The sequence below is a fragment of the Pyrgilauda ruficollis genome, unplaced genomic scaffold (genome assembly GCF_017590135.1).
Source record: "Pyrgilauda ruficollis isolate IOZ18807 unplaced genomic scaffold, ASM1759013v1 scaffold7, whole genome shotgun sequence".
NCBI classification, from domain to species: domain Eukaryota; kingdom Metazoa; phylum Chordata; class Aves; order Passeriformes; family Passeridae; genus Pyrgilauda; species Pyrgilauda ruficollis.
In genome coordinates, this window is record NW_024528821.1 from 10624999 (window position 1) to 10650115 (window position 25117).

General features: G+C 43.5%; 1 protein-coding gene across 3 annotated transcripts in view; it reads left to right on the forward strand.

Annotated features, from left to right (window-relative positions):
* Positions 1–25117, forward strand: part of LOC121363208 (serine/threonine-protein kinase PAK 3) — a 178503-nt gene that overhangs the window by 117725 nt on the left and 35661 nt on the right. For all 3 annotated transcript variants that reach the window (XM_041485346.1, XM_041485343.1, XM_041485344.1), the window contains exon 2: positions 22787–22983. In XM_041485346.1, coding sequence (XP_041341280.1) covers positions 22809–22983 — 175 coding nt within the window. In that variant the 5' untranslated portion in view covers positions 22787–22808. The remainder of the gene's footprint in view (positions 1–22786; positions 22984–25117) is intronic.

The following is a 25117-nucleotide window of genomic DNA, read 5'->3' on the forward strand; positions in this document are numbered from 1 at the left end:
ACTTTTCAGCAGCCATTTATTGTGGTAGGTTTTGACTTTTTTTTTTTTTTTTTCCATGCCAGGCTAAATTTCAGAGCAGCATTGATTTTTGTTTCTTCATGTAACTTGTGATTTGCTGAGTTACAGGTGACAGCAGCTTTACCCCATCCTTAAGGGGTCATTCTGCATATGTGTGTGTGTTTAAAAGCTGCAGAAAAAAGCATGCTTAGCTGAGTGTAACACCTTTCCTTTTGCACTTAGTTTTAAAGCCAAATATTATAAAAACAACTCTCAGTGCTTTGATGTGGATTCCTAATTTTCTCATTGATGCTATTAATATTGCATGCCCAGTTGCTCCATGGTGGGTGTCAGTGCTCTGTAACAGCAGCCGTCTGTGAGAAAGGAGCTGCTTCCTGGCATGGAGTAAAATTTAGGCCAGCTGTGGATGCTGGAACCACATCTTAGAGACTCTTCCTCTGGGTTCTCCTTTCGCTGTGCTTTGCCTGAGCAGAATTTCTGGTACCCAGAATCCCACAGCCTGTGGAGCTACGTTTCTGTGTTAATGTCTGAGCCTCACACTCTGAAGAGAGAAGGTAGGGCCTGAATTACTGCCACACTGTGCTTGTGCTGGTGGCATTCCATAGGGCTGGTTCCCCTCAACTCAAGGGCTCGCCCATGCTCTTGTTCAGTTTGAGCAGTACTTGAGATGTCTCCCCCTGCACCCATTCAGCACAAGTGGTGTTTTATGGGTCTAGTAAAACAAGTGAAAATGCAATTGCAACTCTGGCCTTATACTTCGAAGGAAGCCAGGTTTTCTGTGGTTTTTTTTTCTGTCATGTTGGGAAAAAGATTATCTCTCTGCCCTTTAGCTTTAATTTCTAGGCATATACCCAGGTTAGAATTGAGAGAGCAGGGGAAAATAAACAAACTTTAAGCAGCATCCCAGCTAAGTCTTAGATACAGAGCATGTGTGTCTTGCCCTGTGTTGAATTGTTTTGCAGTTAAACTTTTGGGATCTGAATGGATTTCCAAGCCCGTGTCAGAGCTCTCACAGAGAGGACCTGACAGAGATTACTGTCAGCAAAAAATAGTCTGTCAGTACTGTTTCCTTAGTCTGAGTTAACTACCTTGGGGTGTCATGACACACCTTCTAGCCTAGAGGACAGTCCTTATGAAAAATAATCATCATTGGCCAAACTCTGCCTTCAACTATGTGGTCTGACCTCAACTTTTCATTTAATTTATAGAATTGGGGTTTATAAAATAGCTGTGTTTAATAACACATCAGTTCTTACGTTGATGTAACATCCTAGATGGCATTTGCAATCAGAACATGGTCAGAACAGGATTTCTACTGTTTTCCACCACACATTCTTCCTTTCTGTAGCTACCTTCAAAGTCCTTTCCCTCTCACAGAATTTCCTTTCTCAAGAGTTCTTGGGACAGGCATTTTTCAGATCACCGCAGGCATAGGCCAGTTACTCAGAACAGGGCTTCAAACCTGGAGGTGCTTCCTTATAGACAGACGAAAGCATACATGGTTCTGCTCTCTATGCAGCCTTTGGAAGAATGAAAACTTGATTTTTGAGGGCAAACAAACCTTCTGCAAAGACTTGGGAAGTGATCCATATTCATCTCCATTTACACAGACTTCAGTATCAGCTTTGTCAGACTGGGATCATATGTTGCACTTTATGGTATAACACCCCTGAATGTAAATTAGATCAAGACACTCTTACAGTTTGCAGCAGCCAAAGTTATATTAGTGCTGATGATAATTGCTGAAAGAGTATAATGATTACCCTGATAATCATGGCTGAGTTCCATCAGAAAGGCTGAACACTCACCTTCCGATAAATGGCCCAGCTTTCAACTGTTGTGAGACTTTACTGAGCTGGGAATATGAAAGCCCAGAAAACTGGCACAGAGTCTGTCTTGTTGGCTTTTCAGATATTGGCCACATGGAAATGTTTTGTGGGATCAGGAGATAGATTAGGACAGGGTTTATGCGTTTTTTCCCCCTCAGACTTCTGTGCCATAGAAGTCAGTGGAACTAGTCAGAGCCAAAGGGGCAGAGCAGCTTTCGTTTTCAGCTCACAAGTCATCAGAGATTTGTATTATCTCGTGGGAATCCTGTTTCAGACTTACAGGAATGCAGTCCCGAATCCTTCAGCAGCTCTCAGTTTTTTCATTGCAGATATCAGAACCACTGTTTAACCACTGCTGTGGTGATACTGGAGGCCAGGACCTGAATGGTCTATGGAAGCGCCAGGAGCTGTCTCAGTCATGTAGTGTCACAGAATCAGAGAATGGCTTGGGTTGGAAGGGACCTTAACGATTATCTATTCCAACTCCTTGCCATGGGCAAGGACACCCTTCAGGAGAGCAGCTTGCTCAGAGTCCCAACCACCTTGGCCTTGAACGCTTCAGGGCTGGGACAGCCACTTTTCTGGGCAACCTGTTAAAAATATGGAATGCTTCATGAATTTAGGTGGGTTCTTGGAAGTGAAGATGTTAATCTTGGCCAGGCCCTGAGGGTAATGTGCCAGGTATATGTCCTCAGTACGTCTAAGTAACTTCTGCTTGGAAGATGAGTAGAAGTATTTGCTTCCCACATGGACAATGAGGCACATGCAACTGGAGATAGATTCCCATAGAAGCTGAGCACTGCCTTCCATGTGCACCTGAAATGGGCAGTAATTTCTCTGCTGTATTACTGAATCCCATCATATCCTTTAGAAATTTATGGATAGGATGTTTAGCACAGGAATTTTGTCCCAGGGAGGTCCAGATGTGGATTCAGGTGGAGGCCTTGCACAAAGAGCAAACGAGCTGTGCAGTGAGGTCTGGAAGTGTTTTCTGATCAGGCTGGTATGTCTTTCTGAAGGAAGAGTGAGAAGAGCTTTGTTTTGACCAAGAGGACATGGAGGCTCTCTGTTTTGTGGTAGATGCTATTTGTTGACTCCTTCATAAAATGTTTGATGGAAAAAAGAACTTTTTATGGTGGAAAGTGCTCATGCCAAGTAAAACAAGAGGTGGTGGCTTGAAATAGAATTAAGTATTTCTAGGAGAAGCATGAAATGTGTTCTATTCTCAATGCATGCCTTAATGCCACATCTTAGAGTTTCCTTGATAGCTGTTCTAATCAGCAGGCTCTTATCCATTCCCTACCACTATTAGTTTCAGCTTAATGACACATAATTGTATTGGTTCTTTATCACTCAACTTGCTAAGTTGTTAATGTCTTGGAATGCAGGACAGATTTATTGCCTCACTGTCTCTTGATGTTCTGCAATGCAAACACATATTTTGACAAAGCCTTTGGGAAGATGCATTATCAGAAATTGTAGACAACTGCACACCTAGAAATAGAGGTGTTGCATACTGATCATCTTGCCGAGTCCTTTTAATGTCACATTGTCCTACATCCAAAGAGTTTGATAAGAAGGAGATTAGTGAGAAAGCTGAATGATAAACACTGGTTTTTGATTTGTCTGTATACATACACATAAATTGAGTTTTTGACAGCTGTTGCCAGAAGACTATCAAAGCAAATTTTTTACTGAGGGTCAACAGGTAAAGAGTAGAGGTGTGTAATTCATGGGGCACCAGAACAGGTGCAGTGCTCTCTGCTGGGGCAGATGGTGATGCTGCAGCTGGACAGGAGTGCATCTCTCCTCCTGCTTCTCCATAGAAGGGAGAGATGGGCCAGCTGCTCAGTAGGACACTTGTTGCTGGAGGTGTCTGTGTCTTGTGCTGATGTACCAGCTGGAAAGGCAGACTTGGGAGCACCTTTCAGAACTGCAAGCACAGCTTTGGCAGCACAGTAGATGTTTCTTTGGTCTTCTGTCTTACAAAAAATTGAAGGTGATCTGTGTTGTCCATGTGGGAGGAGGAATCATTCATTATAGAATTATAGAATAGTTTGGATTAGAAGGGACCTTAAAGACCGTCCAGTTCGACCCCCCCTGCTATGGGACACCTTCCACTAGACCAGGTTGCTCACGGCCCCATCCAGCCTGATCTTGAACAGTCCCAGGGAGGAGGCAGCCACTGTTTCTCTGGGCAGCCTGTGCCAGGGCATCATTGCCCTCACAGTAAAAAATGTCTAATCTAAAAAAACATCTAATCTAAACCCACTTTCTATCAGTTTGAAGCCATTCTTTCTCCTCATATGACTACGTGTCCTTGTAAAACATCTCTCTCCAGCTCTCTTGTAACCCATATAGGTACTGGAAGGAAGGGGCTTGTCAGAAAAATGGGAGCAGCCTAACTGTTTCACTTATAAATCCTCTGCTTTGAGTGGTGTAGACAGCCAGTATAAACATGCTTGTGCAAATTCCAGCCTTTGCCTTGATCTGTTCTGTGCAATTGGATTGTCAAACTAAGTAGTACTGGCTGCTGAAAAGAGTTAGGATAGGGTTTAGATGTATTTGCATTGCAGTTTAGAGTATAATAAGTAATTTCCTAGGGAGAGTCTGGCCAGTGTGTTCTGTATTGTCAGCTGGGTGAAAGAGCTGAAGGAAAGGCTGATGAGTTCCAGTAGATCAAAGTCCTGGTGGTCCTCTCCTCCCCTCTGGTGGGAGATCTCATCCTTAGAGCCAAGTTGCAAGAATGTCTGCCTCAGCATTTGTTGCTGTGGACTAGGAAAGTTATCCCAAATCCCTTTGGTGGCAGATGTTACACATAAATGGTTTAGCACTGAGACATCTTCCTGTCCGCCAGCGTTTCTGGGTGAACAGGAGCTTTTGGCAGAAGGGCTGCTTCAAAGAGTCTCACGGGACACGGCGATGTCACACGGCTGCCTTTGCATATTAAGAGTGTGTGGCCTTGTGCCCATCTCCAGAGCTCTTTTAAAAGGTTCTAGGCCAAAATCATCATTCATTTGTTATAATTCACATGTTGTGCTTGGATAAACTGATTTGTGTTGAGTCCAGCATCACAGGTTCCTACAGAGGATAGATCCAAGTTTCCTGTGGCATATATGTCAGATAGCCATGATAACAATGGGAAATAACAGCAGTTCCTCGCCGTCTACCTTTTCTAAGCACTCACCAGTCATTAATGAATTTATAATCTGCATAGAATCCCTGGGAGGTGGCCAGCAGGTTTTTTTTTTGTTGGAGGGAGGTTGAGTGAAGATCTGACATCCTTGGACTCTTGACAGCTCATCATGTGGTACACGTCTGTGTATACACAGCATCACTCACAGTTAAGTGGAATCTGAGCTTTCCCCATTGTGGGGCCAGGTAGGAAATAGTTTTGTCTTTGCTATCTCCCTGGAACTGAGATCTTTTAAAGCCTTTGAGAAAAGAAGAAATGCTATTAAGATTACACGGAGGACTGAAAAAATTGTTCTGGGGAATCTGGATCTCTTGCCTTGCACCCACAGGACTGGTGCTTGCACTGAACCCAGCCAGGCTCCCAGCCCCAATTCTGTGCTTTCTTCAGCTGCTTTTTAAGAGAACAGAAATGTTCTTCCTTCTCTGTTTTCTCCAGAGGCACATCCTTCTGATGAAGCCTTCCCAAACAATGGCATATTCCCATGGAAAGATTCTCTTTCAAGCCACTGACATGTAACTTGCTGAAAAATTAATGACCAGTTCCTGTCGGAGACCTTGCCTTTCCCATGAGCATGGCCTGTTCCTATCAGATGCCTTCAAGGAGGCAGAATCTAAAACGCAGGATCAGTCCCAGGTTACCAGGGATTTGTTACAGCATAATTGTAGCCACTGAGAAATGAGGGAATGGAGGCACATTGTAATTATGTAATTGGCCAGAGTCCCCATGATTAGTCAGTTGCAGAGCAGAGGAGAACATCTGATTCTTGGCATTTCCTCCTGTGCTCCTGCACAGGGAGGCAGGATGGGAAAAGTCCTTCTGATTTTTGGATTTGATTTGAGTACTGAAGGCTGTTTGAAAGGCCTTAGCTCCCATTAAGAAATTAAGAGGATGTCAATAGTAGAATTAATTTTTTGAAAGAAATCAGCCACTAAAAGATGTAGCTGAAGATTGGGGTCAGGGGCTGCAAATACGCAGGTGGGGTGTGATCAGTGTATGTAGCAGGAGAGTATTCAGTAAGGAATGTGACCTGCTGCACTTGCTCCTAGACCTGTAGGCAAGTATTTCAATGTCAGAATATGAAGGTGAATACGTGCAGTAGTACACTAGGGCAAAATATTATTTTGCTGTCATTGTTTTCAACTGGCAGTGATTGCTATTCAGTGGAGTACAGGAGATGCTTTGTACAGTTTAATTCAGAATATAAATTTGATGTCTTAGGTGCTGTGTGTACAGGGGGCAGAACCAGGGCACTTCAGTTGCATTTCTTAGCTGGGGACCTTACAACTGCTCGGTTGCAAGAGGAGGACTTCGGGCTCTTAGGGTGCATATCAGGGAGCAGTGATGGCATGTTTGTTAATTTATATTATTTTTGCATCCATAGATTTATTAGGGCAATTTGTAATGGTAATTTGATCTCTGTGCATTGATTTCCTAATTTGTAAGCTCTTTGCAGAGCCTGTGCTCTGGCTGGCTCAGGTCAGCTTCATTCAGCTTCTGATGCTGAGGGTGAGCTCTGTGTGGCACGGGCTGTGTGTACAGTCTGCAGGGTCTGCCCTTATTACCTTTTCTCATTTAGCCTCAAAGGCTGAGACTTTCAGCAGTGGAAAGCCCAGGATTTTGGCCCTTGCTCTACAGACAAGTGTGTGATTTGTCTAATAAGAATTTACTGATTACTCCAGAAGTCCTTTGAGATTACTGGAATTACTTAATTGTAGCTGGTGAAGGGCTTCATAAACCTGAAATATGTCACTCTTCAGATGCCCAAAATGTTAGCATTCTATAAAAAAATATTTTCTAGACGGTGGAATAAAAATATTTTAAAACATGGGAAGTAATACTGGAACAAGATCTGTAGGAGCTGTTGCAGGCTGAACAGAATTTGCAGATAGTGAAATAGTAATAAACCATGATGTTATGGCCCACATCTTCCAGCAGAGGCTCGTTCCATGTGCACCATCCTGCGTCAGCCCAGATTAGACTTGCAGGTCCTAGGATGCGATGAGAAGTGTGCCCATTGGTGCAGCAGGACTTCCATGTGCCTGGCATGCCCAGAAAATGATACAGGGCTGCCCCTTCTGAGCCACAGGCTTTGCCTTCACGCTTGCTGTCCTCCCAGGGTTTGTGCATTTACTAGCTGGCAGCTTGGCTTTGGTCCTGTGGCAGGCAGCCTGGTTTTCGGCATGCAGAGCCTGAGAGATGCCCTTGACTTCGGTGGGAGCAGAGGGAATGCAGCCCTTCTCATGGCTGGGCCAAGTGTGTCTGAGTCACAGAAAGGGCAGGCAGCCAGGGCTTTTCCTCACAAAGGCGAGGAAGCTGAATTCATTTAGTTCTTAAAGGAGTGTTTAGCTTGTAGATTGGAAGGGTCTGTAGAAATTTGATACAACATTACTGGAGTCTATTCAGATACTTCAGTGGAAATTGAATAAGACTTGAAATGTGCTAAAGTCTTTGCACTTTTAGCTGTAATGATGATGCTGATAAGCAGAATTGAATTAAAGATTATAAAGGAGAGAGCTGTCTTCCCTGTACTGTTACCTGGTTTCTCTTGAATCTCTAGAGGTGTCTGCATCTAGATTATTTCAGGTTTTGTTTTGTTTCCCTGTGGTATCATACTCTCTTTAGTAAATAATTTGTGGCTCTTTGTGATAATTTTTCTTTACTCCTGAAGGAAGGAGATCCAGTTTCTTATCCCTTTTGGCTTTGAAGTGTGTAGTTGCAAACAGCTTCTACCATGTCTCTTAAAATTTCCTCCTGTTTACAGTTGTGCCTGCACCATGGGAAAAGTTTACTCAATGCAAGGTAAATATTTTCTCTCTTCTACTACAGTAAGGCTTTATTGGTTTATTTTGTTTCTGATGACAAATAAAAGCTGTTTGAGGTGCAAGAAATTATTAATTTTGCAAAAAACTGTTACTCTCTTAAAATTGAGTGGATACTTCCATTCAGGTATAGAGACTAAGTAAATAGAATGGGTGATCATTGCATTTTCCTAGAGTCTGCTCTTAAGTTTCCCTCTGAAATTTATCACAAGGGGGAAACAAAACTCTGAACATTTACAGTAGTAGATCCTTGGCTGGTTTTCCACTGTAGCTTTCTCCTATCCTAGGTCTGTGAATCTCCATGGTGGGGTGGATCTCTAATCTGTCAAGCAGTCCTAGAAAAGATTGGGGAGTAAGAGTAACTTTTTTCATGCTGTCACTTGTTTTTCTGGGGACAGGAGCATTCTAATGGTGCGTGTTGTTGACAAGATTTCTGAGGATGGTGCTGGCTGGTGTAGCATGACATGTAGGCTTGCAAAGAGAAGGCAGCGACCTGGCCTGTCAAGGCGATGGTATTGCATTACTGTCTGTGACCCTCTGAAATCACTTGGAGTCCCCCATTATAATTAGGTGATAATTTGGTGTGTTAATGCACTCTCTTCCACTGGGACATAGGCACATCATTCTGTAACGTTGCCCTTTCTGCATGTCTTTGCTGCCATTAGTGACCACCAGGAAGTGCTGAGGGCTGATGCTCTTTGAAGAGCAGGGGCAATTATCCCTTGGAAGTACTTTGTGGGGTTGTTTTCATGGTCTTTTCTCCTGACAATGCTGGTGACTAGTAAAGTGTGCATGGCCATGTCACATTCTGGGAGTGTAGCTCCTGGCTCCTTTCCTGTCTGGGCAAATGCGCTTTGTGAGCTGTAAAGCATTAGCTGGTAAATGGAATGGGACACTGGCTTTCCATACTTGCTCTTCTTAGGTTTGCTGCTGAGGCATCTTGGTGTTGCTGTGGGCTGCTGTGTAGGACTTTGGTACCTCAGGGCTGGGCAGGGAAAAGCAGGCATCTGCCCAAAGCTGTAAGTTAGGGAGGAGCTGACAAAATCAAGCCAGTAGCAGAGCAGCTTCTTGTATACCATGCTCTTTGAGTGGCTGAAGGGACAGGGCTGATGTAGGTCTCCAGCTCAGGGAGAGGCCGTGGGGCTGTGCTGTGTCCCCAGCTCCTGGCTGTGGCTGCCTCCAGCCTTGTCCTGCTCAGGAGAGACAGAGGGATGGTGAGCAGCCCTTTGGCTGGGGTGGAACCCATGTCTGGTCAGGTCTCTGCAGTGACCCTGACCCCACCTGCTGCTGCAGAGAAGCCCAGGGGATGAAGGTGCTTGGCCCTGAGCACTGCAGCATGTGCTGATGGCCTCAGATGTTCCCAGACTTCAGTGTCTGCAGAGCTGCAGCAGCTCAAGATGCTCTTGATCACATCTTTGGCTCCAAGAATTTCTTTAAAGGCCTCAGAGGTAAATGGAGGCCAGGAATTAATCTCACTGACAATAAGTTCACTCAGTAATGATTCTTAGATCATGGCTGGTCTTTGTGACCTGTAATTTAGTGTAGCTTTTAATTGGTTTAGTGTATTCTGTGGTCTTCCTTTTCTGTTATAGTTTTTTAATCAAAACCTCTTTTTTTAAGGCCTTTCAGGGACATAAGTTTCTACAAAAATGATAATATTTCTTTATCAAATGTGTTTATCATTTCATGTTTGCACAGTCCTGCTACCAAGCAGTGGATGGTTCTGTCTGTCAACTTCTAAAGCTAAAGTGCTAATACCTCTGATTTTGTGAGGGGCTTTTTAATCAAGAGCTTGTATTTGCTCACTGATCTCAGAACATTTTTTTTATTCTACATCTTCAACATTCAGTGGCATTTCTCCCATCTAAGATTGCCTCTTATCACTGCAGCTGGCTCTACAATCCAGCTGGAATCAGATTCATCTTTGATTTAATGGCACAGCAGCAAATGTAGCTGTAGAAGGGCTGGCAGCTTCTTGTGCAGAGCCTGACTGTTGAGAGTCTCCTGAGGTTTTATTGCAGAGATCCTTCTTTCTACAGGATCATCCTCAGGCACTGCCTTCACTCTTGTTATTCTGGAGAAAATGCAGTGTGAAGGCATTCTGTTTCCTGTATGTGTTTACCCCATTGCTCTGAGCTGAGCCATGCTCTTTTTGCATATCTCTCTGTGCTGTGTTTTCTCCAGACCACAGAGCCTGGGTTTTCAGGCAGCCCCTCTATGTGCCCTGGGTTCCTTCATTCACATTCTTACAGTTCATGTCTGGGGCTGTCACCCATTTCACTGGGAGACCTCTGCTATCCCCTCAGTCACACACAGACATGGTGATGCACAGCTTTGTAACCAGAGCTTTTAATCTTTGCTTCATGATTTTGCCTAAACAATAGTGCCTTTAGACAGGTTCATTTTGTCTGAGATCAGACAATATATCAGCTGTTCTGGGTTGGGTTTTTTTTAGATACTGACCCTGGCAACAGCATCTTGCTCATTTTTCATCATTTTCTGCCACTTAGTAAAATTATTTTACCTCCAGTTTTCTTGTCTTTTTCTCCTCAAGGACAGATCTGTTCTCATGTCTGTTAACCTTTTATTCCTAGCAATCCAGCATTTCCAGAGGTTTGGTATCCCCCCAGTACTTCCTGTTTTCTCAGCTCATTGGAGGTATTTTGTTCTTCTCTTCTTCACTTGCCATCCAGTTTGTTGACAACGTATTGCATGTACTGTGTGCTGACTAAAAACATTATTGCTTTCAGGTTTCTGAAACTAACCTGGCTCTTCATTAGATTCTTGAAAGTCTGATAGATGTGGCAAAATAGAAGCAACCTCGTATCTACATTAACAGCAAAGGAAAGAGCCAATTTCCTCACAGAACCATAAAGAACACACAAAGACAGTGAGTAACTTGTCTAAGGTTGTGAAGTCTGTGGCAGGTGTCCCATGCTTGTACTCTCAGCACATGGCTCTGCCTATCAATGTGTTCTGTAAGGAAACAAAACAAGAGGTAGATCCCTGTTCCTCTCCCCTGGTGAAGACCAGCTCCAGGCACTGGTCTGTCATGAGGCAGAGCTGAGGGTGCTGCGAGCCTGGAGGGTGGCAGTGTGTCCCATCTTCCCATTGCTTCTACCATTACTTCTGGAGTGGGGTCTGGAAAGAAATATGCCTGTGCTGTTCACTGTGGGTGTGGGCATCTTGTAGCCAGGTACCCATTTGAGGTGGCAGCTTCTGCTGAGGAGCAGCAGATTTGATACTGTCTGTGTGCTCATGGAAATGCTCTTTACAGTTCCAAAAATCAGCTGGAGTTTGTCGTGGGAGTGGGACATGTTGGGGCACAGGCCTGTTGAAGGTTCCAGCTGTGGTTCTGCATGAAGCAAGCCTGGAGACCTCTCATCCTGTGTGTGCTGGCCACGCTGCAGGGTCATGAGCCACTGGTGCCTCGGTGCTGTCACTGCAGCTGGATTGGTCCTTTCTGGCTGTGTCAGTGCCCTCACACAGGCTCAGCAGGCTGTGTCCCTCCTGGGGTCTGTGTCTGGGACAGCAGTGCACCTCCAGACCCTTTGCCCTTGTTTGTTTTGACTGATGAATAAAGACAGGCAGAAGAGCTGTTAAGGCTTTCTTGGGCAACTTCTCTCCTTGGGTGCTGCTTCTCTCATGTCCTCCCCCTTTCTCAGCCTGCTTTTCTTCTTCCACAACATGTAACAATGCAGCTATCGTTTTGTGCCTCATAAAAGCCTCAATTAATGTACTTCAGTTTTCTTTAAAGCCTGAAGTTGTAAATAGTAAGTAGGGGTGTCAGACAGTAGTAGACTTCAGCCAGCAACAGAGTAAATGCTGATGCACTGTTTTAAGAACAAGTTTCTTTGCAAAGCTTTCATGCCATAGATCTGATGTGTGTGTGGCACAGGGATCTATTTTGGGTCCTATTGTTGTTCTCTTTCCTCTTCCCTTGCTCTTTTATTTGTTTGCTTTTTTCTGTACATTTTGATGGTTTCTTATTTTGGCCACCTTTGACCTGATACAAGATTGCATTTGTGTCAGCTGCTGCTCTGGGAGTTGGTGCTTTTGTACAGATTTGCAGTAGGATCTAAGGCTGCTTTAGAAGCACTTACTGAGCAATGGAGGCAGTTCCCTTTTACAGGAGCGGTTGCAGATGGCTCTGCACATTTTGGACAGAGATCTTGAGATGAGAGTACCCTGATATGTTGGGAATGGAAATGTCTTGGCTCTTGTCTGCTTATTTAAAAAACTTTGGGTCCTTTTGCACCAGTGACTTGGAAAAGTGCACCCATGTTCTGTGTACAAGGCATCTGTGGGTACAGAGAAGGTCAGTGGCTTGTCCTAGCAAAAATTTGCAGGATACAGGAGTCAATCCAGAAGCGTGAATACCTGCCAGTTGCTCTAACTGGGATTTGTAGCATGTGTGATTTCCAAAACCAGAGTAGTCCCTGCTGGCTCAAGTATTCTCCCATACAGGGACTGAGGCTGAGGTGTCTTGGATGCTGCCACTTTTGGGGGCTTTTTGTCCCATTCCAGGTCCAGTGTCCTTACCTTAGTGGTTGCAGACTCTCTGCAGGAGGCTTTGGACAAGTGCAGAGGAATTGCGACTAGATCCCCAAACACCTTTATTTTTTCATTTAGGTCATGAGAGGACAGTGAACTGTTTTCCTGTTGTAATGTGAAGTGAGGCAGGAAGGAATCTCCACTGCTCCACTACTCTGAAGCAGAAGATGATTTTTTTGAGCAATGAAGCGTTAAATGCTGAATCCCTGTTTAAGCAGTTTAAAAATACCATACCATTGTGGTAGCTGAGAAAACAACAGATTTTGTGTATGGATCTTGTTTTGCTTTCTGCATATAGGTGTCATTTCTTCCCTGACCTATTTAAGAACAGCATTTTTATATTTGTTCTCCTAATCTTCCTATCCTGCTGCTCTGAAGCAAGGTCTTGCTGGCAACTAGAAATGAATAAGTGCATGCAGCGACTGCTCCATTTCCCCCCTGCCTGCTCCAGATCCATGATACCCCCAAGGTAGATAGGCCATTATGCACAATAAGATCACTAACATAGCAGGTGAATATTAGATATATGAAGTTAGTCAGCTGTAAATAAAAGGTCTGACAAAGAATAAAAGGCAAAACGTTGTCCCTGAGGAAGTAAATTGGGATATGATGCCTTCCTGCCCTAGTGCCTTAAAGAGTTGATGCAAGATCTGCACCATATTCACCTCCCACATGAAAGGCATGTGGCAGCCTGGCAGCCTGGGCTTTGTCTTTTCCTTCCTTGGAGGCAGGAGCTATGTCCTTCCAAACGTGCCATAATGCCTTGAGAAGATTGGTGCAGCAAATCTGCTTGTGTGGTGTTGGTCTCTGTCTCTTCCTGTGGGATTTGGAGGTTTCAAGTCCATCCTGTGCTCTCCTTATTAGTGGTCATTATCCAGCCCCAGTAGCTATATCCAGAGGATTCCCTGTTCCTTATTTTTGCTTCTTCAGTGTGATTTGTCTCCCAACTCTACCTAGCAGCCTTGAGTTCAGTCTTTTACATGTCAGATTCATCCTCTGATACATGGGTTTAGTGTTTATTACAGCAAGTTTCTCTGCTAATGATTGCAAAGGCAAAATGAGCTAAAAGGTGACTAGAAGGTGCTAGAAATGGCAACTGTCTATAAGTTTCAATTATTGCATTTCCTTGTCTCTTCCAGAGTTCTGTGGTAATTGTTGGCTTGGCCTGCATGTGTCTGGTGAGCCATGGGCCAGTGGTTTATCAGCATGTTGTTGTAGTCAGGACAGGCTGCCTTCTCTCTTGTTGCCTTCCTGGAGAGCTGCACATACCTCAAGGCAAAACCAGCTCCTGTCCTGCCTGTGGAGACCATTGCAGGGAAAAGGGCCATGGCTCTTTCTCTGCTGCGCACTGTAAGTGTGGGCTGGGGGTTCAGAGGTTTGTGTTTATCATGGCACACCTTCTGGAAGTGTGTCAAGCAGAGAATAAACTGTGGAAAAGCAGAGAAAGCAACAACACCTGCAGAGAAACCACAGAAACTGGTCCTTTATTATTTTTTACCCTTCCTTCTTCTTCAAAACTTTGATTTTTTTTTTTTTTTTGGTTAAAGTAAACAAAATGAAGAACATAATAGGCAAGATGACAAGTGGTTTATTAAAAGCAGCCTTAGTGCACCAGGTGGAGTTTAGTAGGAGTTTAGGCTGCCCAAAAATATGAACTAAAAGACTTTTTTTTTTAATATATCTAATTTTGATTATGGAAGTGGAAGTCCAAGCAAGAAGAGGCTTCCTTTGATACCGTTTACAAGAGAAAAGAGAGAATAGTGATGAGAGCAAGCTTATATCTGCCAAGCTCTCTGATTGCTTTGCCCTGATTGCTGTTTTTTAGCTGGGGTGTAGCTGTGGATCAAAACTCTGCTTGAGAGTGGCCAAATTCAAGCTCCTGTGCTGGTGGTTTGTAGTGCTGTGAGCCTTTCCTGTGCTGCAACAGGACGGGCTGTGTGAATAAAACATGAAGTGTCTGTCTTGGGATGCTCTGGGTCCCTTTTAAGATGATTCTGTGAGGTTGATGGGTGAATGTTGCTCTGCTGAGAGTGTAGACAGAGAGCCCACTGTGTGGTCCTGTGCATGGAACTTGGAGGCAAGCCCTGCACCCAAATGGATCCACACCAGGGAGGCACAGGAGGTGGAGAGGAGCAGATAGGAGGTAGGAGAACATGGTGGAGAGACTCACAAGCTGTCAAAGGCCAGCAGAAGAACTAGCAGTTCAACCTGCACATCCTGAAACTGTGTTGACAGAAGAAAGCAGAGTATTCCTGACAGCATGAAGTGATGACATGGCCCTTATGTGGTTCCAGATCCATCATTGTAATAGAGCTCTGTATCTTCTTGCAGAAAGGGACGTGCAGGATGTGTAAAAGAAAATGATTGCAATATCACAGCATGATTTTTCCTGGGCATTTCTCACATATAGGTGGAGCATATGGGATAGCCTACTACCTTGCTAGGCTAATGTAGATTCACCTTCAACATGCCTTTACCAGAGAAGATGAGAGAAGGGGTGAATTTTTTGTGCTGAGTTGCAGCAGCAGTTGGAATCTTTGAATGTAATGAGAGTCTTGTTCCTGCCATATCAATATGAATATTGTTCTAACCCTGGCAGATCAATAATTCAAGGTGCTATTGCACTCTTAACAGTTTCCAGGACAAGGCCTAAATTGGGGGTTACTGGACCACTTTGGGGCTTTGACTGATCAAGTGAGCCACAAGTGTTCTGCTTGAACCTGCCAAAGATCCAGAAATTTGTTACAGAGCCTTCCTGTGGTGAGAAGTTGCTGCCCATCAGGTGGGTTGGAATCACACTGGTCCATTTTGATTGTCTGTATCTCACAGTAAGGGCTGGTGTCTCATACCTGACCTTGGACAGTGCTTCGAGATTAGCTCCAAGTTGCTGATTCAAATTAGAACTCAGACTGTTTGTCTTGGTTGTTTTTAATCTGAATTAAGTTAATGAAATTTTTGTTGAGGCAGTTGTGATGTTGGTGTCTCTATTAAGTAGCTTTTCTTTATTTACATTAGAGTCCTCCTGAAGAACAAAAGTGAACCTGAGGCCTAAGCTCTGAACTAGAAATAATAAGGTCCATATGGAGAATTATTTCAGTGTATCTGTAATGGTTTATATCCGTATTTCATTTCACACAGTCTCTTTCATGTGCAGACAAGGGCAAAGGATGCAATACTGTGGAATTTGGGATATTTGAGAGGCGCAGTTGATTTTGAGACATCTTTTCCAGCTTTGTGGAGCCCCTCAGCTGTGTAAATAAAAAGCAAAACAGGGAGGTTTGTTTTTTGTTTTTTTTTCTTGCATATAAATGCCTTTTCTAGGTACTTTTTTGTAGTTTCTTATCTGTCCCAGAGAAATGTTTCCTACTACATTAGAAAAACACCGGTCTGTGATATCCTTCACTGGTTTTTCCTTTAGCTACTTCTGGAGTGCCCATTGCTCTGTCAGTCTTGGCATGTCTCCAGATTCAGTAACTTAGAGCACAACCTTTTTGTTTCAAATCCTGATTCAAAAACACATGACAAAAATGCCCATTAGCTGTCTGGGTTTGCGTATGAGTGGATGGAGATGTTGGTGGCTCTTCCCAAGGCAGGACAGTGGAAGCTCTCCCCCTTGCTCTCTCTGGGTGGCAGAAGCATCCTTGTGATCCAGCTGGCTTTTCTGCATCATCAGGGTATGCCATAGCCTTTGTCATATGAGGTAAAGTCACTTTTTCTATCAAAACAGTCACCAGTTTATAATGCTGCGAGGTGCTCCCTTCATGTAACCTGTAGGAATGTACTTCCTTTCCTTGCTGTGCTGATGTGTCATTACTGAATGCCTGGACAAGCTTTAATGGGGAAAGCTGTGTCCCTGCTGCTCACCCTCTGTACACACACTTCTTCCCCTCCCAGGTCATGTAACCATCCCAAAGCTCAAATGGTTTAGTAAGTGGCCAGGATTCCAGCAGGAGCACAATTTGAATGGATTGCTTTTGTTTTGATGTGATCAAAAAACACCCACAAAGAAAATATTTTGGGCTAGGGGAGTTCTCCAGCAGGGTGGAGAGGACCTCTCTCCAGTTTTTCTCTCATAGTGTCCTGCAGCTATGCTGAAGCCTCAGCACCCTTGTTCATGTTATCTCACATTAGGCATTGGTTAAGCACAGCCCTTAAATATACACATAACTTTAAACAGTGCTGGCTTTACTATGCAAAAGTAATTCTGTTTGGCTTTTTTGGTGCCACGGTCTGAACAGCCACAGCTTTGTACAGAAGGGGAAAGTGAGAAAACCTGGGCAAGTCCCAATACCAGCTGCACTTGGAAGAGGGAACCTGTGTGAGGAGCTGTGCAGCCTTTGTGGTGGGAGCAGGTCGGAGGTGCTGGGAATCTGCAGAGCAGCAGCTTCACCAGTGGGAAGAGCACGTAAAGTGGGTGCGCTGAGGGGCGTTCAGAGATGAAAGCCAGGTGTGTTTTGTAAAGTGTTGCCTGTGGTTTTATTGGCAGTATGCAGAGAAAGAGTTGAAGAGTTGTGGAAAGAAATGTAGTTAGGTAGGTTATGTGTTTGAAGAGGGGAGATGGATCCTTGAAGGCCATGAACTGAGAATGCTGTCAAATGCTAATTAAGCAAGGGGGAAAGTATATTTTCAGGTTATTTCCATCAGTTGTGACAAGCTCCACTGTTTAATTCCCAGTTCTCAGCAGTTAAACTGGGTGATTCAAGGTCCAGACAAAAGACATAATAATTTAAATTTGAAGAAATGTTTAGTTAAAAGCATTAAATTCACAGCTACTGCATGAATATACTTTCTGTGTTCATTGACATTCTGTATTCATTATTGCTACAAGTACACTGTCAAGAGGGAATTTTAAACCAATATTAGTAAGTCACTGTGTAGAGCTGTTAATGCTGCAGTTCCTAACAGAAGTTTGTTTATCCCATCTCAGAATGGATGTTTCCATTTCAAGTACTTGGGACCAAGGTAGTTTTACTGGGATACAACCTGAATTCAAAATGGGCCCTCCACACAGAGAGCTTCTTATGAACAGCTAGTTCAGAGGCCAAAAGTTGCCTGTAGCAAGTACAGAGGATAACTTCTGAATAAATGAATATATTGGAGAGAATCATAAGCTGCTTACAGGGTGTTTGCAAACAGGAACAGAGAGTACATTCATCAAATAAATTACTCAGTTTGAATAATTTGTTCAGCTCAGAGCATGTTTACCTGGCTGTGAGGGGAATGGGGAAGTTTAATTGACAAATATTTGTATTGTGCTTTGAGACAGTTGTATGAAAGGGAAGCGTTCTTGTTGTTTCTAGGGTTATAATTCCTTCTGTAGTTTGTGCGAATGCAGCCTTTTCTTGAGGGTTGTGCAAAGAAGGGATGCAGTGGTTGTTTTGCACCACGTGCATGTGGGGGAGGTCCTACAAAAGATGTCTTCACTTCAGAGGGCACCTGGCTGTGTCTGCCCTGCCTGCAGAGCCAGCCCCACACACCTGCATGGTCTGCAGGCACCCAAGGGTGGAAGCAGCTGAGCACAGACTGCCCTGGGGTGTTACGGACCCTGGGTACCCAGACAGAATTGTCTCTGCTTCAGCTGATGCTGAATATGGCCATTTTTTATCAAAAAGGCCTCGGTATTGTATTTTAACTTACCCAAGTTTTACAGAGAAGACAGTAAGCATCTTCCACAAAAGTAATGAAATCATGACTGTATCTGTTCTGTCCAGCTCATTATCTGCTCTTTAAAGAAGCTGTGAGAAAACTGCAAGTAAACACGCAGATGTAGGAGAGCAGATACAGGTCTGAACTGGGCTGAGATGTACTCTGTAAATACCTGATCAGTGTCTCAGTACTCAATATCTAGAGAGAATCCTTCTCAGTTACATCATCATCGATTTTTGGAAATGGATAAGTGTCACTGGGGGCAAAATCTGGCCCAAACAACTAAGTAATAAATATCTTTTTGCAGGAAGCATATTCATAAACAAAGAGTGAGCCTTAGATCTTCAAGTTACATTTGCAAAGCTACTGCCTGAAAATTGGCATGGTCCCTTCCAGTCAAGTGATCTTGGAGACAGTTTTGCTGCATCACAAGCTGCAGTAGTATCTCTGAGGCTTTGGAAATGATCACCAGTGTCTCTGCACACAGGATACTACTTGTGAGTTCTAATTGGAACCAGTCATGTTTGAAGGATGCAGGCTTTGAAATAGCAGGGCTAGCCTAAGAAAGCTATTCAAGATCTATCCACAGTGTTCCCCAGATACACAGGGGGTGAAGAGCTTACTGAGATCAAGGCCCAGCATGAGATTTTGCTCTGAACTTGAACTGAATTGAACAAATCTTTTGTGTGTATATTATGTTTTGAAGACATTTGAGTGCTTCAAATGTCTTCCTTCCTCTACTCCCTAGCTTGTCAAGGACTAGATGCAGAAATATTACAAGACAGGCTTTTGCAAAGGGGGAATTGAGTCACAGAGAAGATGAATGCCATATATTTAAAGTCAATGTTTGTCTTCTTACTTAACAAAACTGATGATTAGAAGAGGTAAGGAGGAAGGAAATGGATATTGGGTCATTTTCTGTAATCCTGTAGTAGTTATGCAGAAGCAACTGACCTGGCTGAGAATTTAATTTTAGCATTTGCCATTTGGCTGGGAAACTCTAGCTGACACACTCAAATACACTGTTGTATTTTGGTACAACAGTCTGTCTTTTTAAATGCTTACTTAAAGCTGATGGGCAGTGACAAGATTTTTCTCTGGAAGTAGGTAGTTGTTGCGCAAGTGTGATTATCTTAAAAATTTCTTTTAAAAGTGTTACCAGCACTGTCTTGGTTGCACTAATGGGGTCCTTGAGGACTGAGATGAGGAAAATCCTGTTGATTGTGCACTCCATTCTCTTGGTGAGCACCAGCTGGCTTCTCTAGAAGCTGTCCCTGCTGACAGCCTGGGTGGCTGTCATGGCCTGGTGGGTATGGTCAAGTGCTCTGGTAGCTGTGTTGTTTCAGCTTACAAACCAGCACAAACCTACCAAAAAAAATTCCACACCCCAAAACTCCCAAGCAATGAAAAAAATGCCTAAAGAAAAAAAAGAGAAATAACACCAGAATTTGATGGACTGAATATATGGATATGCCGTAGTAATTTCCAGCAGACAGAAAGTGTGTTTTGATGGAGTTAGTCAGAAGTAGACTAGCAGGACCAAGGACTTGTTATAATGACAGGAAAACCTGGCCCCAGAATAGAGTATAACTTGAGCTATCTGCTGTTGACATTTCTCTGCAATGTAAATCTGAGAGTTTTCCCAGCTGAGTGTATCTTATTGCCCTCCATTCATTACAGGTTTTCTCTAAGTTTGGATTGGAGTAAATCAGTACAAAACACTTAAAATATGAAGTCTTACATGATAGTGAATGTTCTTTTGTCATGATGCAGTGGTACATGAAAAATCTCAAAATTAGAATTAATGGAAGAGCAGATAGATTCCTCTGATCAGGAAAACCATAAATTTTAAGTCTTTTTGTGTGTATTGCTTTGTGGTCTGCTTTAGTCTTGATTTAAACCAGCTTTAGAAGTTAACATCAACTGTTAAACCTTCTAGGCTATCTTCCCCTGCTTTTTTCTTTTTTTCCCCTGGTTTGGAAGTGAATAAAAGAGCTTTGTACAGTTCTTGAAACTGAGCCTGAAACAGCTCTGAACAAAATATAGTGTTCCTTTCAAAATCTTGGAAATAATTACATCATAGGCAAATTGGGCCAGAAACTGTTAATAGTATTCTTTGTGGGATGAAATCCCATGGGAGGACCTATTTCAGCAGACTGGCATTGTTTACAAATAGATGCAGTGACAGGTACAGTTGTCCCATTCTGAGGGACAGCTGAAACTGTGGCCTGTAATGGACTTCTCAGCATAACTGCCTTGCTTTTGATAAGAAGCTGAAAACGTGCCTTGGTGCTCCTGTGGTCATCTTCACACTGATCATCCTGGGAGGGAAGGCTGTATTTGGCACTGGAAAACTATTTGTAGGTGGCTTAAAGAGAAAATAAAAACATTGCTTGCATAAGCTCCTGATCTTTGAGAATTACTGGAGATAAGGGAGCTGTGTCCACATGTCTCTGCTGGGCTTTATAAACTGGGAACTCTGTACAGCAACTTGGGCAGCATGGGCCTTCCCTTCACCAGGGTAACAAACACAGCACGTGTGGATCTCCCTGGTACCACAGTGGTTTTCATTACTGGCTTCCCCCCCCAGCACGTTCCTTACTAGAAAACCTTCTGCATTTCAGGATGGAAATCACAAAGATTAGTAATATTAACTGTTTGACCTCAATCTACAAAAGCATTTAGTTCTCTAGGTAAGTAGGCTAGTCTGTACTTGAAAACTATACTGGCACAAGCTCTGGTCTGGGCACAATTACAGCTGTTTCTGGGTGATACAAAACACTTTACTGCCTGTGTGTGTGCTTCTACAGGAGGGTGAGCTGTGTTCCTCCATGACCAGTCTTTACCTGGACAGTGGGACTGTGTGAGCAGGGCCTTCTCTTGGGAACCAGACACATGCTGGGGACTGTGGTTTTTCTGAAGGATCACTTGTTCTTTCCTAGTTGGTGTGGTTCAAATGACAGACACATCATTCTCTCTGACAGCTGCCTCCCGTACGTTTCTCCATTCACAAGTGTGTGATCTTTCCCAAGCTTTTAGGTCTGAAGGCAAAGCTCTAGAGAGCAACACCTGATCAGTGGCTGCCTGTGGTTCAGTGATACCTGCAGTTACAGGTGGAGGTGAGCAGACCCATGGTGTAGGGGAGGTCTGGCAGTTGACACAGGGTGAGCCTGTGATAGACATCCTCTTTGGATGGTGAACACCACACTGATCTACCAGCAGAGCGATTGTTTGAAGTCTCCCTAATTTGCTGCAGGGAAAAGGTGCTGAAGAAGGTCAGGTCACTAATTTAACACAAACCAGTTGAAGGTAGCTGGGAAGGTGCTCATTCAAACTGGTCCCCTGATGGAGGTGAACAACTGGGCTTAGTAGCAGCTTCAGGTGTGTGTTTGTGAATCAGGATCTCCAGGATCACTGCTCCATGCTGTCTGTACTAGGGAGAGGACTGGGACCCAGCTGTTGCCAGAGTTTTCAGCTGTGTAACCTTTGGATGGGTCCATGGGATCCCATGGAGATCTCGATATTTGGGGTCAGATGCAAGCTAGAGGTGTGATGGTATATTTCATTTGTTGTTCTTTTCACTGGACTGGTGCTTTAAATCTCTAAATCTGGCTTTTTGGGTTTTAATTCAGATGAAATTAAAAATGTAAGTAAAGCAATTTTAAAAAGTGATCATTTTATGTGTGGTAATGTAAAAATGGTAACAAAGGCTAAAATGCCCATGTCATGAAAAACAGTCTAAAGTGAACATCTCTAAATGTTTTAGTTGGTCATTTAGCTTTTACTTGTAAGGTAACGTCAGTTAAGGCAATGTGGATCTCATTATTTCCTATTAATGTACCACCCATAAATCTGGCAAAATTACAGTTATATCAAAATAAATGTGGCTGTTGAAAATGTTAATCTCCATTCTAATAAAAAAAAACAAAGCAACCCAAGACCAACCATGCATCCCCAAAAATTCTCAACCATGCAGCTTTGCCTGACCAAAGGAAGAGCAGCTGAAGCTTCAGGACCTCTCTGTGTGACAGTCACCATGTTTGGTTGATAGTTCTGAAAAACAAGTTGCTTCCCTTTAAATTTAAGAGAGTAGCTGATGAGGGCAATAGCTTGTGTTACCTGTGAATCAGCATGAGGAGAGATCCAGAGCACATTCACAGTGATGTGCATGTGCCTTCTGTAAAAGGAGCCACATTGATTTTAGGGGATGGAAGACAAGATGCCTATAGAATCACAACGTTTAAAAAGTATACCCCACATCACTTCTGATCTGTCTGAAATTATATACTCTATTTTTGGGTCTTAAACAAGTTAATTTTATGAAGTGTTGCTTGCTACCCATATTTCCTCAGTGAGGACCTTGTTTCTTACATAGCAAAAAATTATTGACTACAATGCCAGGTAGTTTCAGTAAGTCATTTAACTTTTACTTTGGAAGTCTGTTTCAGAGGAAAATTTGGATTGTAAACAATTACAGGGAAATAGTTATAAATGAAAACTGCAAAAATGTGTAAGAGGGCTATAAAAAAAATCTGTATTTTAAAGGTAGTACCTTGCTTTATAGGAATTAGCCAGTGAATTTATTTACAGCAACCAGGAGCGACCTTTTTCAGAGCAGACTTCTAACAGAGAGATTTTCTCATGCCACTAGAAAGCTTTTCCTGCCCAAGCCACCAGCCTTAGCATCCTCCCTTGACAGGCATGTTTTGTGTTGTGCTTTGCAGGAGGCTGTGAGGGCTGCTGAAGATGTCCGATAGTCTGGATATTGAAGAGAAACCTCCAGCTCCACCGTTGAGAATGAACAGCAACAATCGCGATTCTTCAGCGTTGAACCACAGCTCAAAGCCGCTCCCCATGGCCCCCGAGGAGAAGAACAAGAAAGCCAGGCTGCGCTCCATCTTTCCAGGAGGAGGGGATAAAAGTAAAGTATCAGCAGTGCAGATGGGGGCTCCTTGTCTGGGCTTTCTGCTGGTCATTGGTTTTCGTGTTTATTTTCTGCCACTGTTTTCTTTCTGTTTCAGTTGCAGGCCATGGTACCAAAGCCTTCTGTTCCAATTACTCTAGAAACACATTTCAAAAGAGGAGGAGGTGTTCAGTCAGTTACTTTCTTGTCTATGAAAAGACACTAAAATGTGCACACATTGTGCAACTTGGCTTTTAAAAATAACTTTATAGTTATACTGGGGAATCTTTTCCTTTGGATTTTGCTTTGCATTAGCAGTAAATACAGAGATGAGGATGTGTCCTTGTGAAAATACATTTGCAGAAGTGACAGGGCAATATGCCTGACACTTTGGGATTTTTTTAATGCACTTATATTCCAAGAACAGGAACAAAGCTCTTCTTGCTTGTTCCTTTTGCAGTGAAAGTGGATACAGAATGGCTTGGTTTATACCTGCTAGGTGTGGATGCAGCAAGAGGGTCTTTTAAACATTCAGCACACAGCATTTCAGTTGCATTCTTTGAAATGCTTTTGTGGAAAGGAGTGTGTTTTGAGTTAGCTATTTACAGGTTTAAGGGAAGGGATCTTTATTTCTAGTGCCATGGGAACTGATGGGCTGCACCTGCAAGGCTGATGCCACTGCAAGGCCACTCTTGATTATCTTTGGAGGGTTGGGGTCACTGGGGGATGTTCCTGATGATGGAAACAAAGCAAATGTTAATCTGTCTTCAAGAAGGAGGATCTGGGGATGTGCAGGCCAGCCAGGCTCACCTTGGTCCTTGGGAAGGTGGTAGAGAAGATCCTCCTGGAAATCATTTCCATGCAGATGAAGGATAAGAATGTGGTCAGGAGTAGTCAGCATGGATTTGTGGAGGGGAATTCATGCTGAACTGTACTGACAGCCTTTTACCTTGAAGTGACAGGCTTGGTGGTGAAGGGAGAGCAGTGGTTGTTACTTCTGCTTTAGTAAAGTGTTCAGCAGAGCTTCTCACAGTATCCTCACAGACAGACTGGTGAGATACAGTATACGTGTACAGTGAGGTAGACTGAAAACTGGCTGAAATGCTGGGCTCAGAGGTTGTGGTCAGCAGCATGAAGTCCAGCTGGATTTCAGGAGTGTTTCTGTCTTCAGTGTCCCTCCAAGGAGAGCTCAGAACTATGGGGCTGTCATTCCCTTGGAGCTCCAGCTTACCTGTGCTGCCCCATTCATGAGGTTGAGTGGAGCAGCTGGAGGTAGTCTGGCATTCAAAACTCCTCACAGGCAGTAGAAGGCACAGTGGCAGTCCCATTCCTCCCCTCAGCCACTGGCAATCATGATGACTTTTCTGATGTGAGGACTGTAACTGGATGGGCCCATTTCTTAAGCAGACCTGGCTGATTCACTCTGCAGATTGTTCCCCCAAATGTCCCCTTCTGGGAACAAAAGTAATTTTCAGTTGATTCTTTTTAAAGGCCAAAATGAAGGTTTCTCCCAGCTTGCTTAATTCCTGGAAAGACTTGGATCACTTCTTCCCCTGAGTGCTAGCAGGATGGTATTATCCCTTTCCAAGGAAGCATTTCTTAATGAGGAGATGCTGTGTAAAATGCATGCAGAGAAGGGGAGACCCAGAAACAACCCCTCCTGGAAATGATCAGTGACATTAAAAATGTAATTAACTACCAGTCAGAGCAATCTTAGGGAACATACAAGTGTCACGATTTTAAATGTGACCGTGAGGAAAAGTCAGGTAAGATTTATAGCTTAATTTTGTGGGGTGAAATAATAAATGGAGGAAGTTGAGCTTCACTGGCCAAGTCCCTTGAGGTAGTTTCACTGCAGGGTTGGTTTGTGGGTCAGGGTATCAGCTGGCCTGTGTGTGCTTCATAGACTGTGTGACACATTTTTGAGACTCCTGCTTATAAAACAGAAGGTGATTGATACGTCTGCTCTCATCTAGTACAGTGCTTTGCAGCATCACTATGTTAAATCCATAGTTCATCACTGGTGCAAGTCACTAGAGTGTAAAGAAAACACCATGGCAGGGTATTTCTACCTGAACCTGCAGGAACTTTGTTACCTTTCATTTGCTCATTTGCTCACCAGACAGGAGGGATGTGAGGATGGATATGGTGC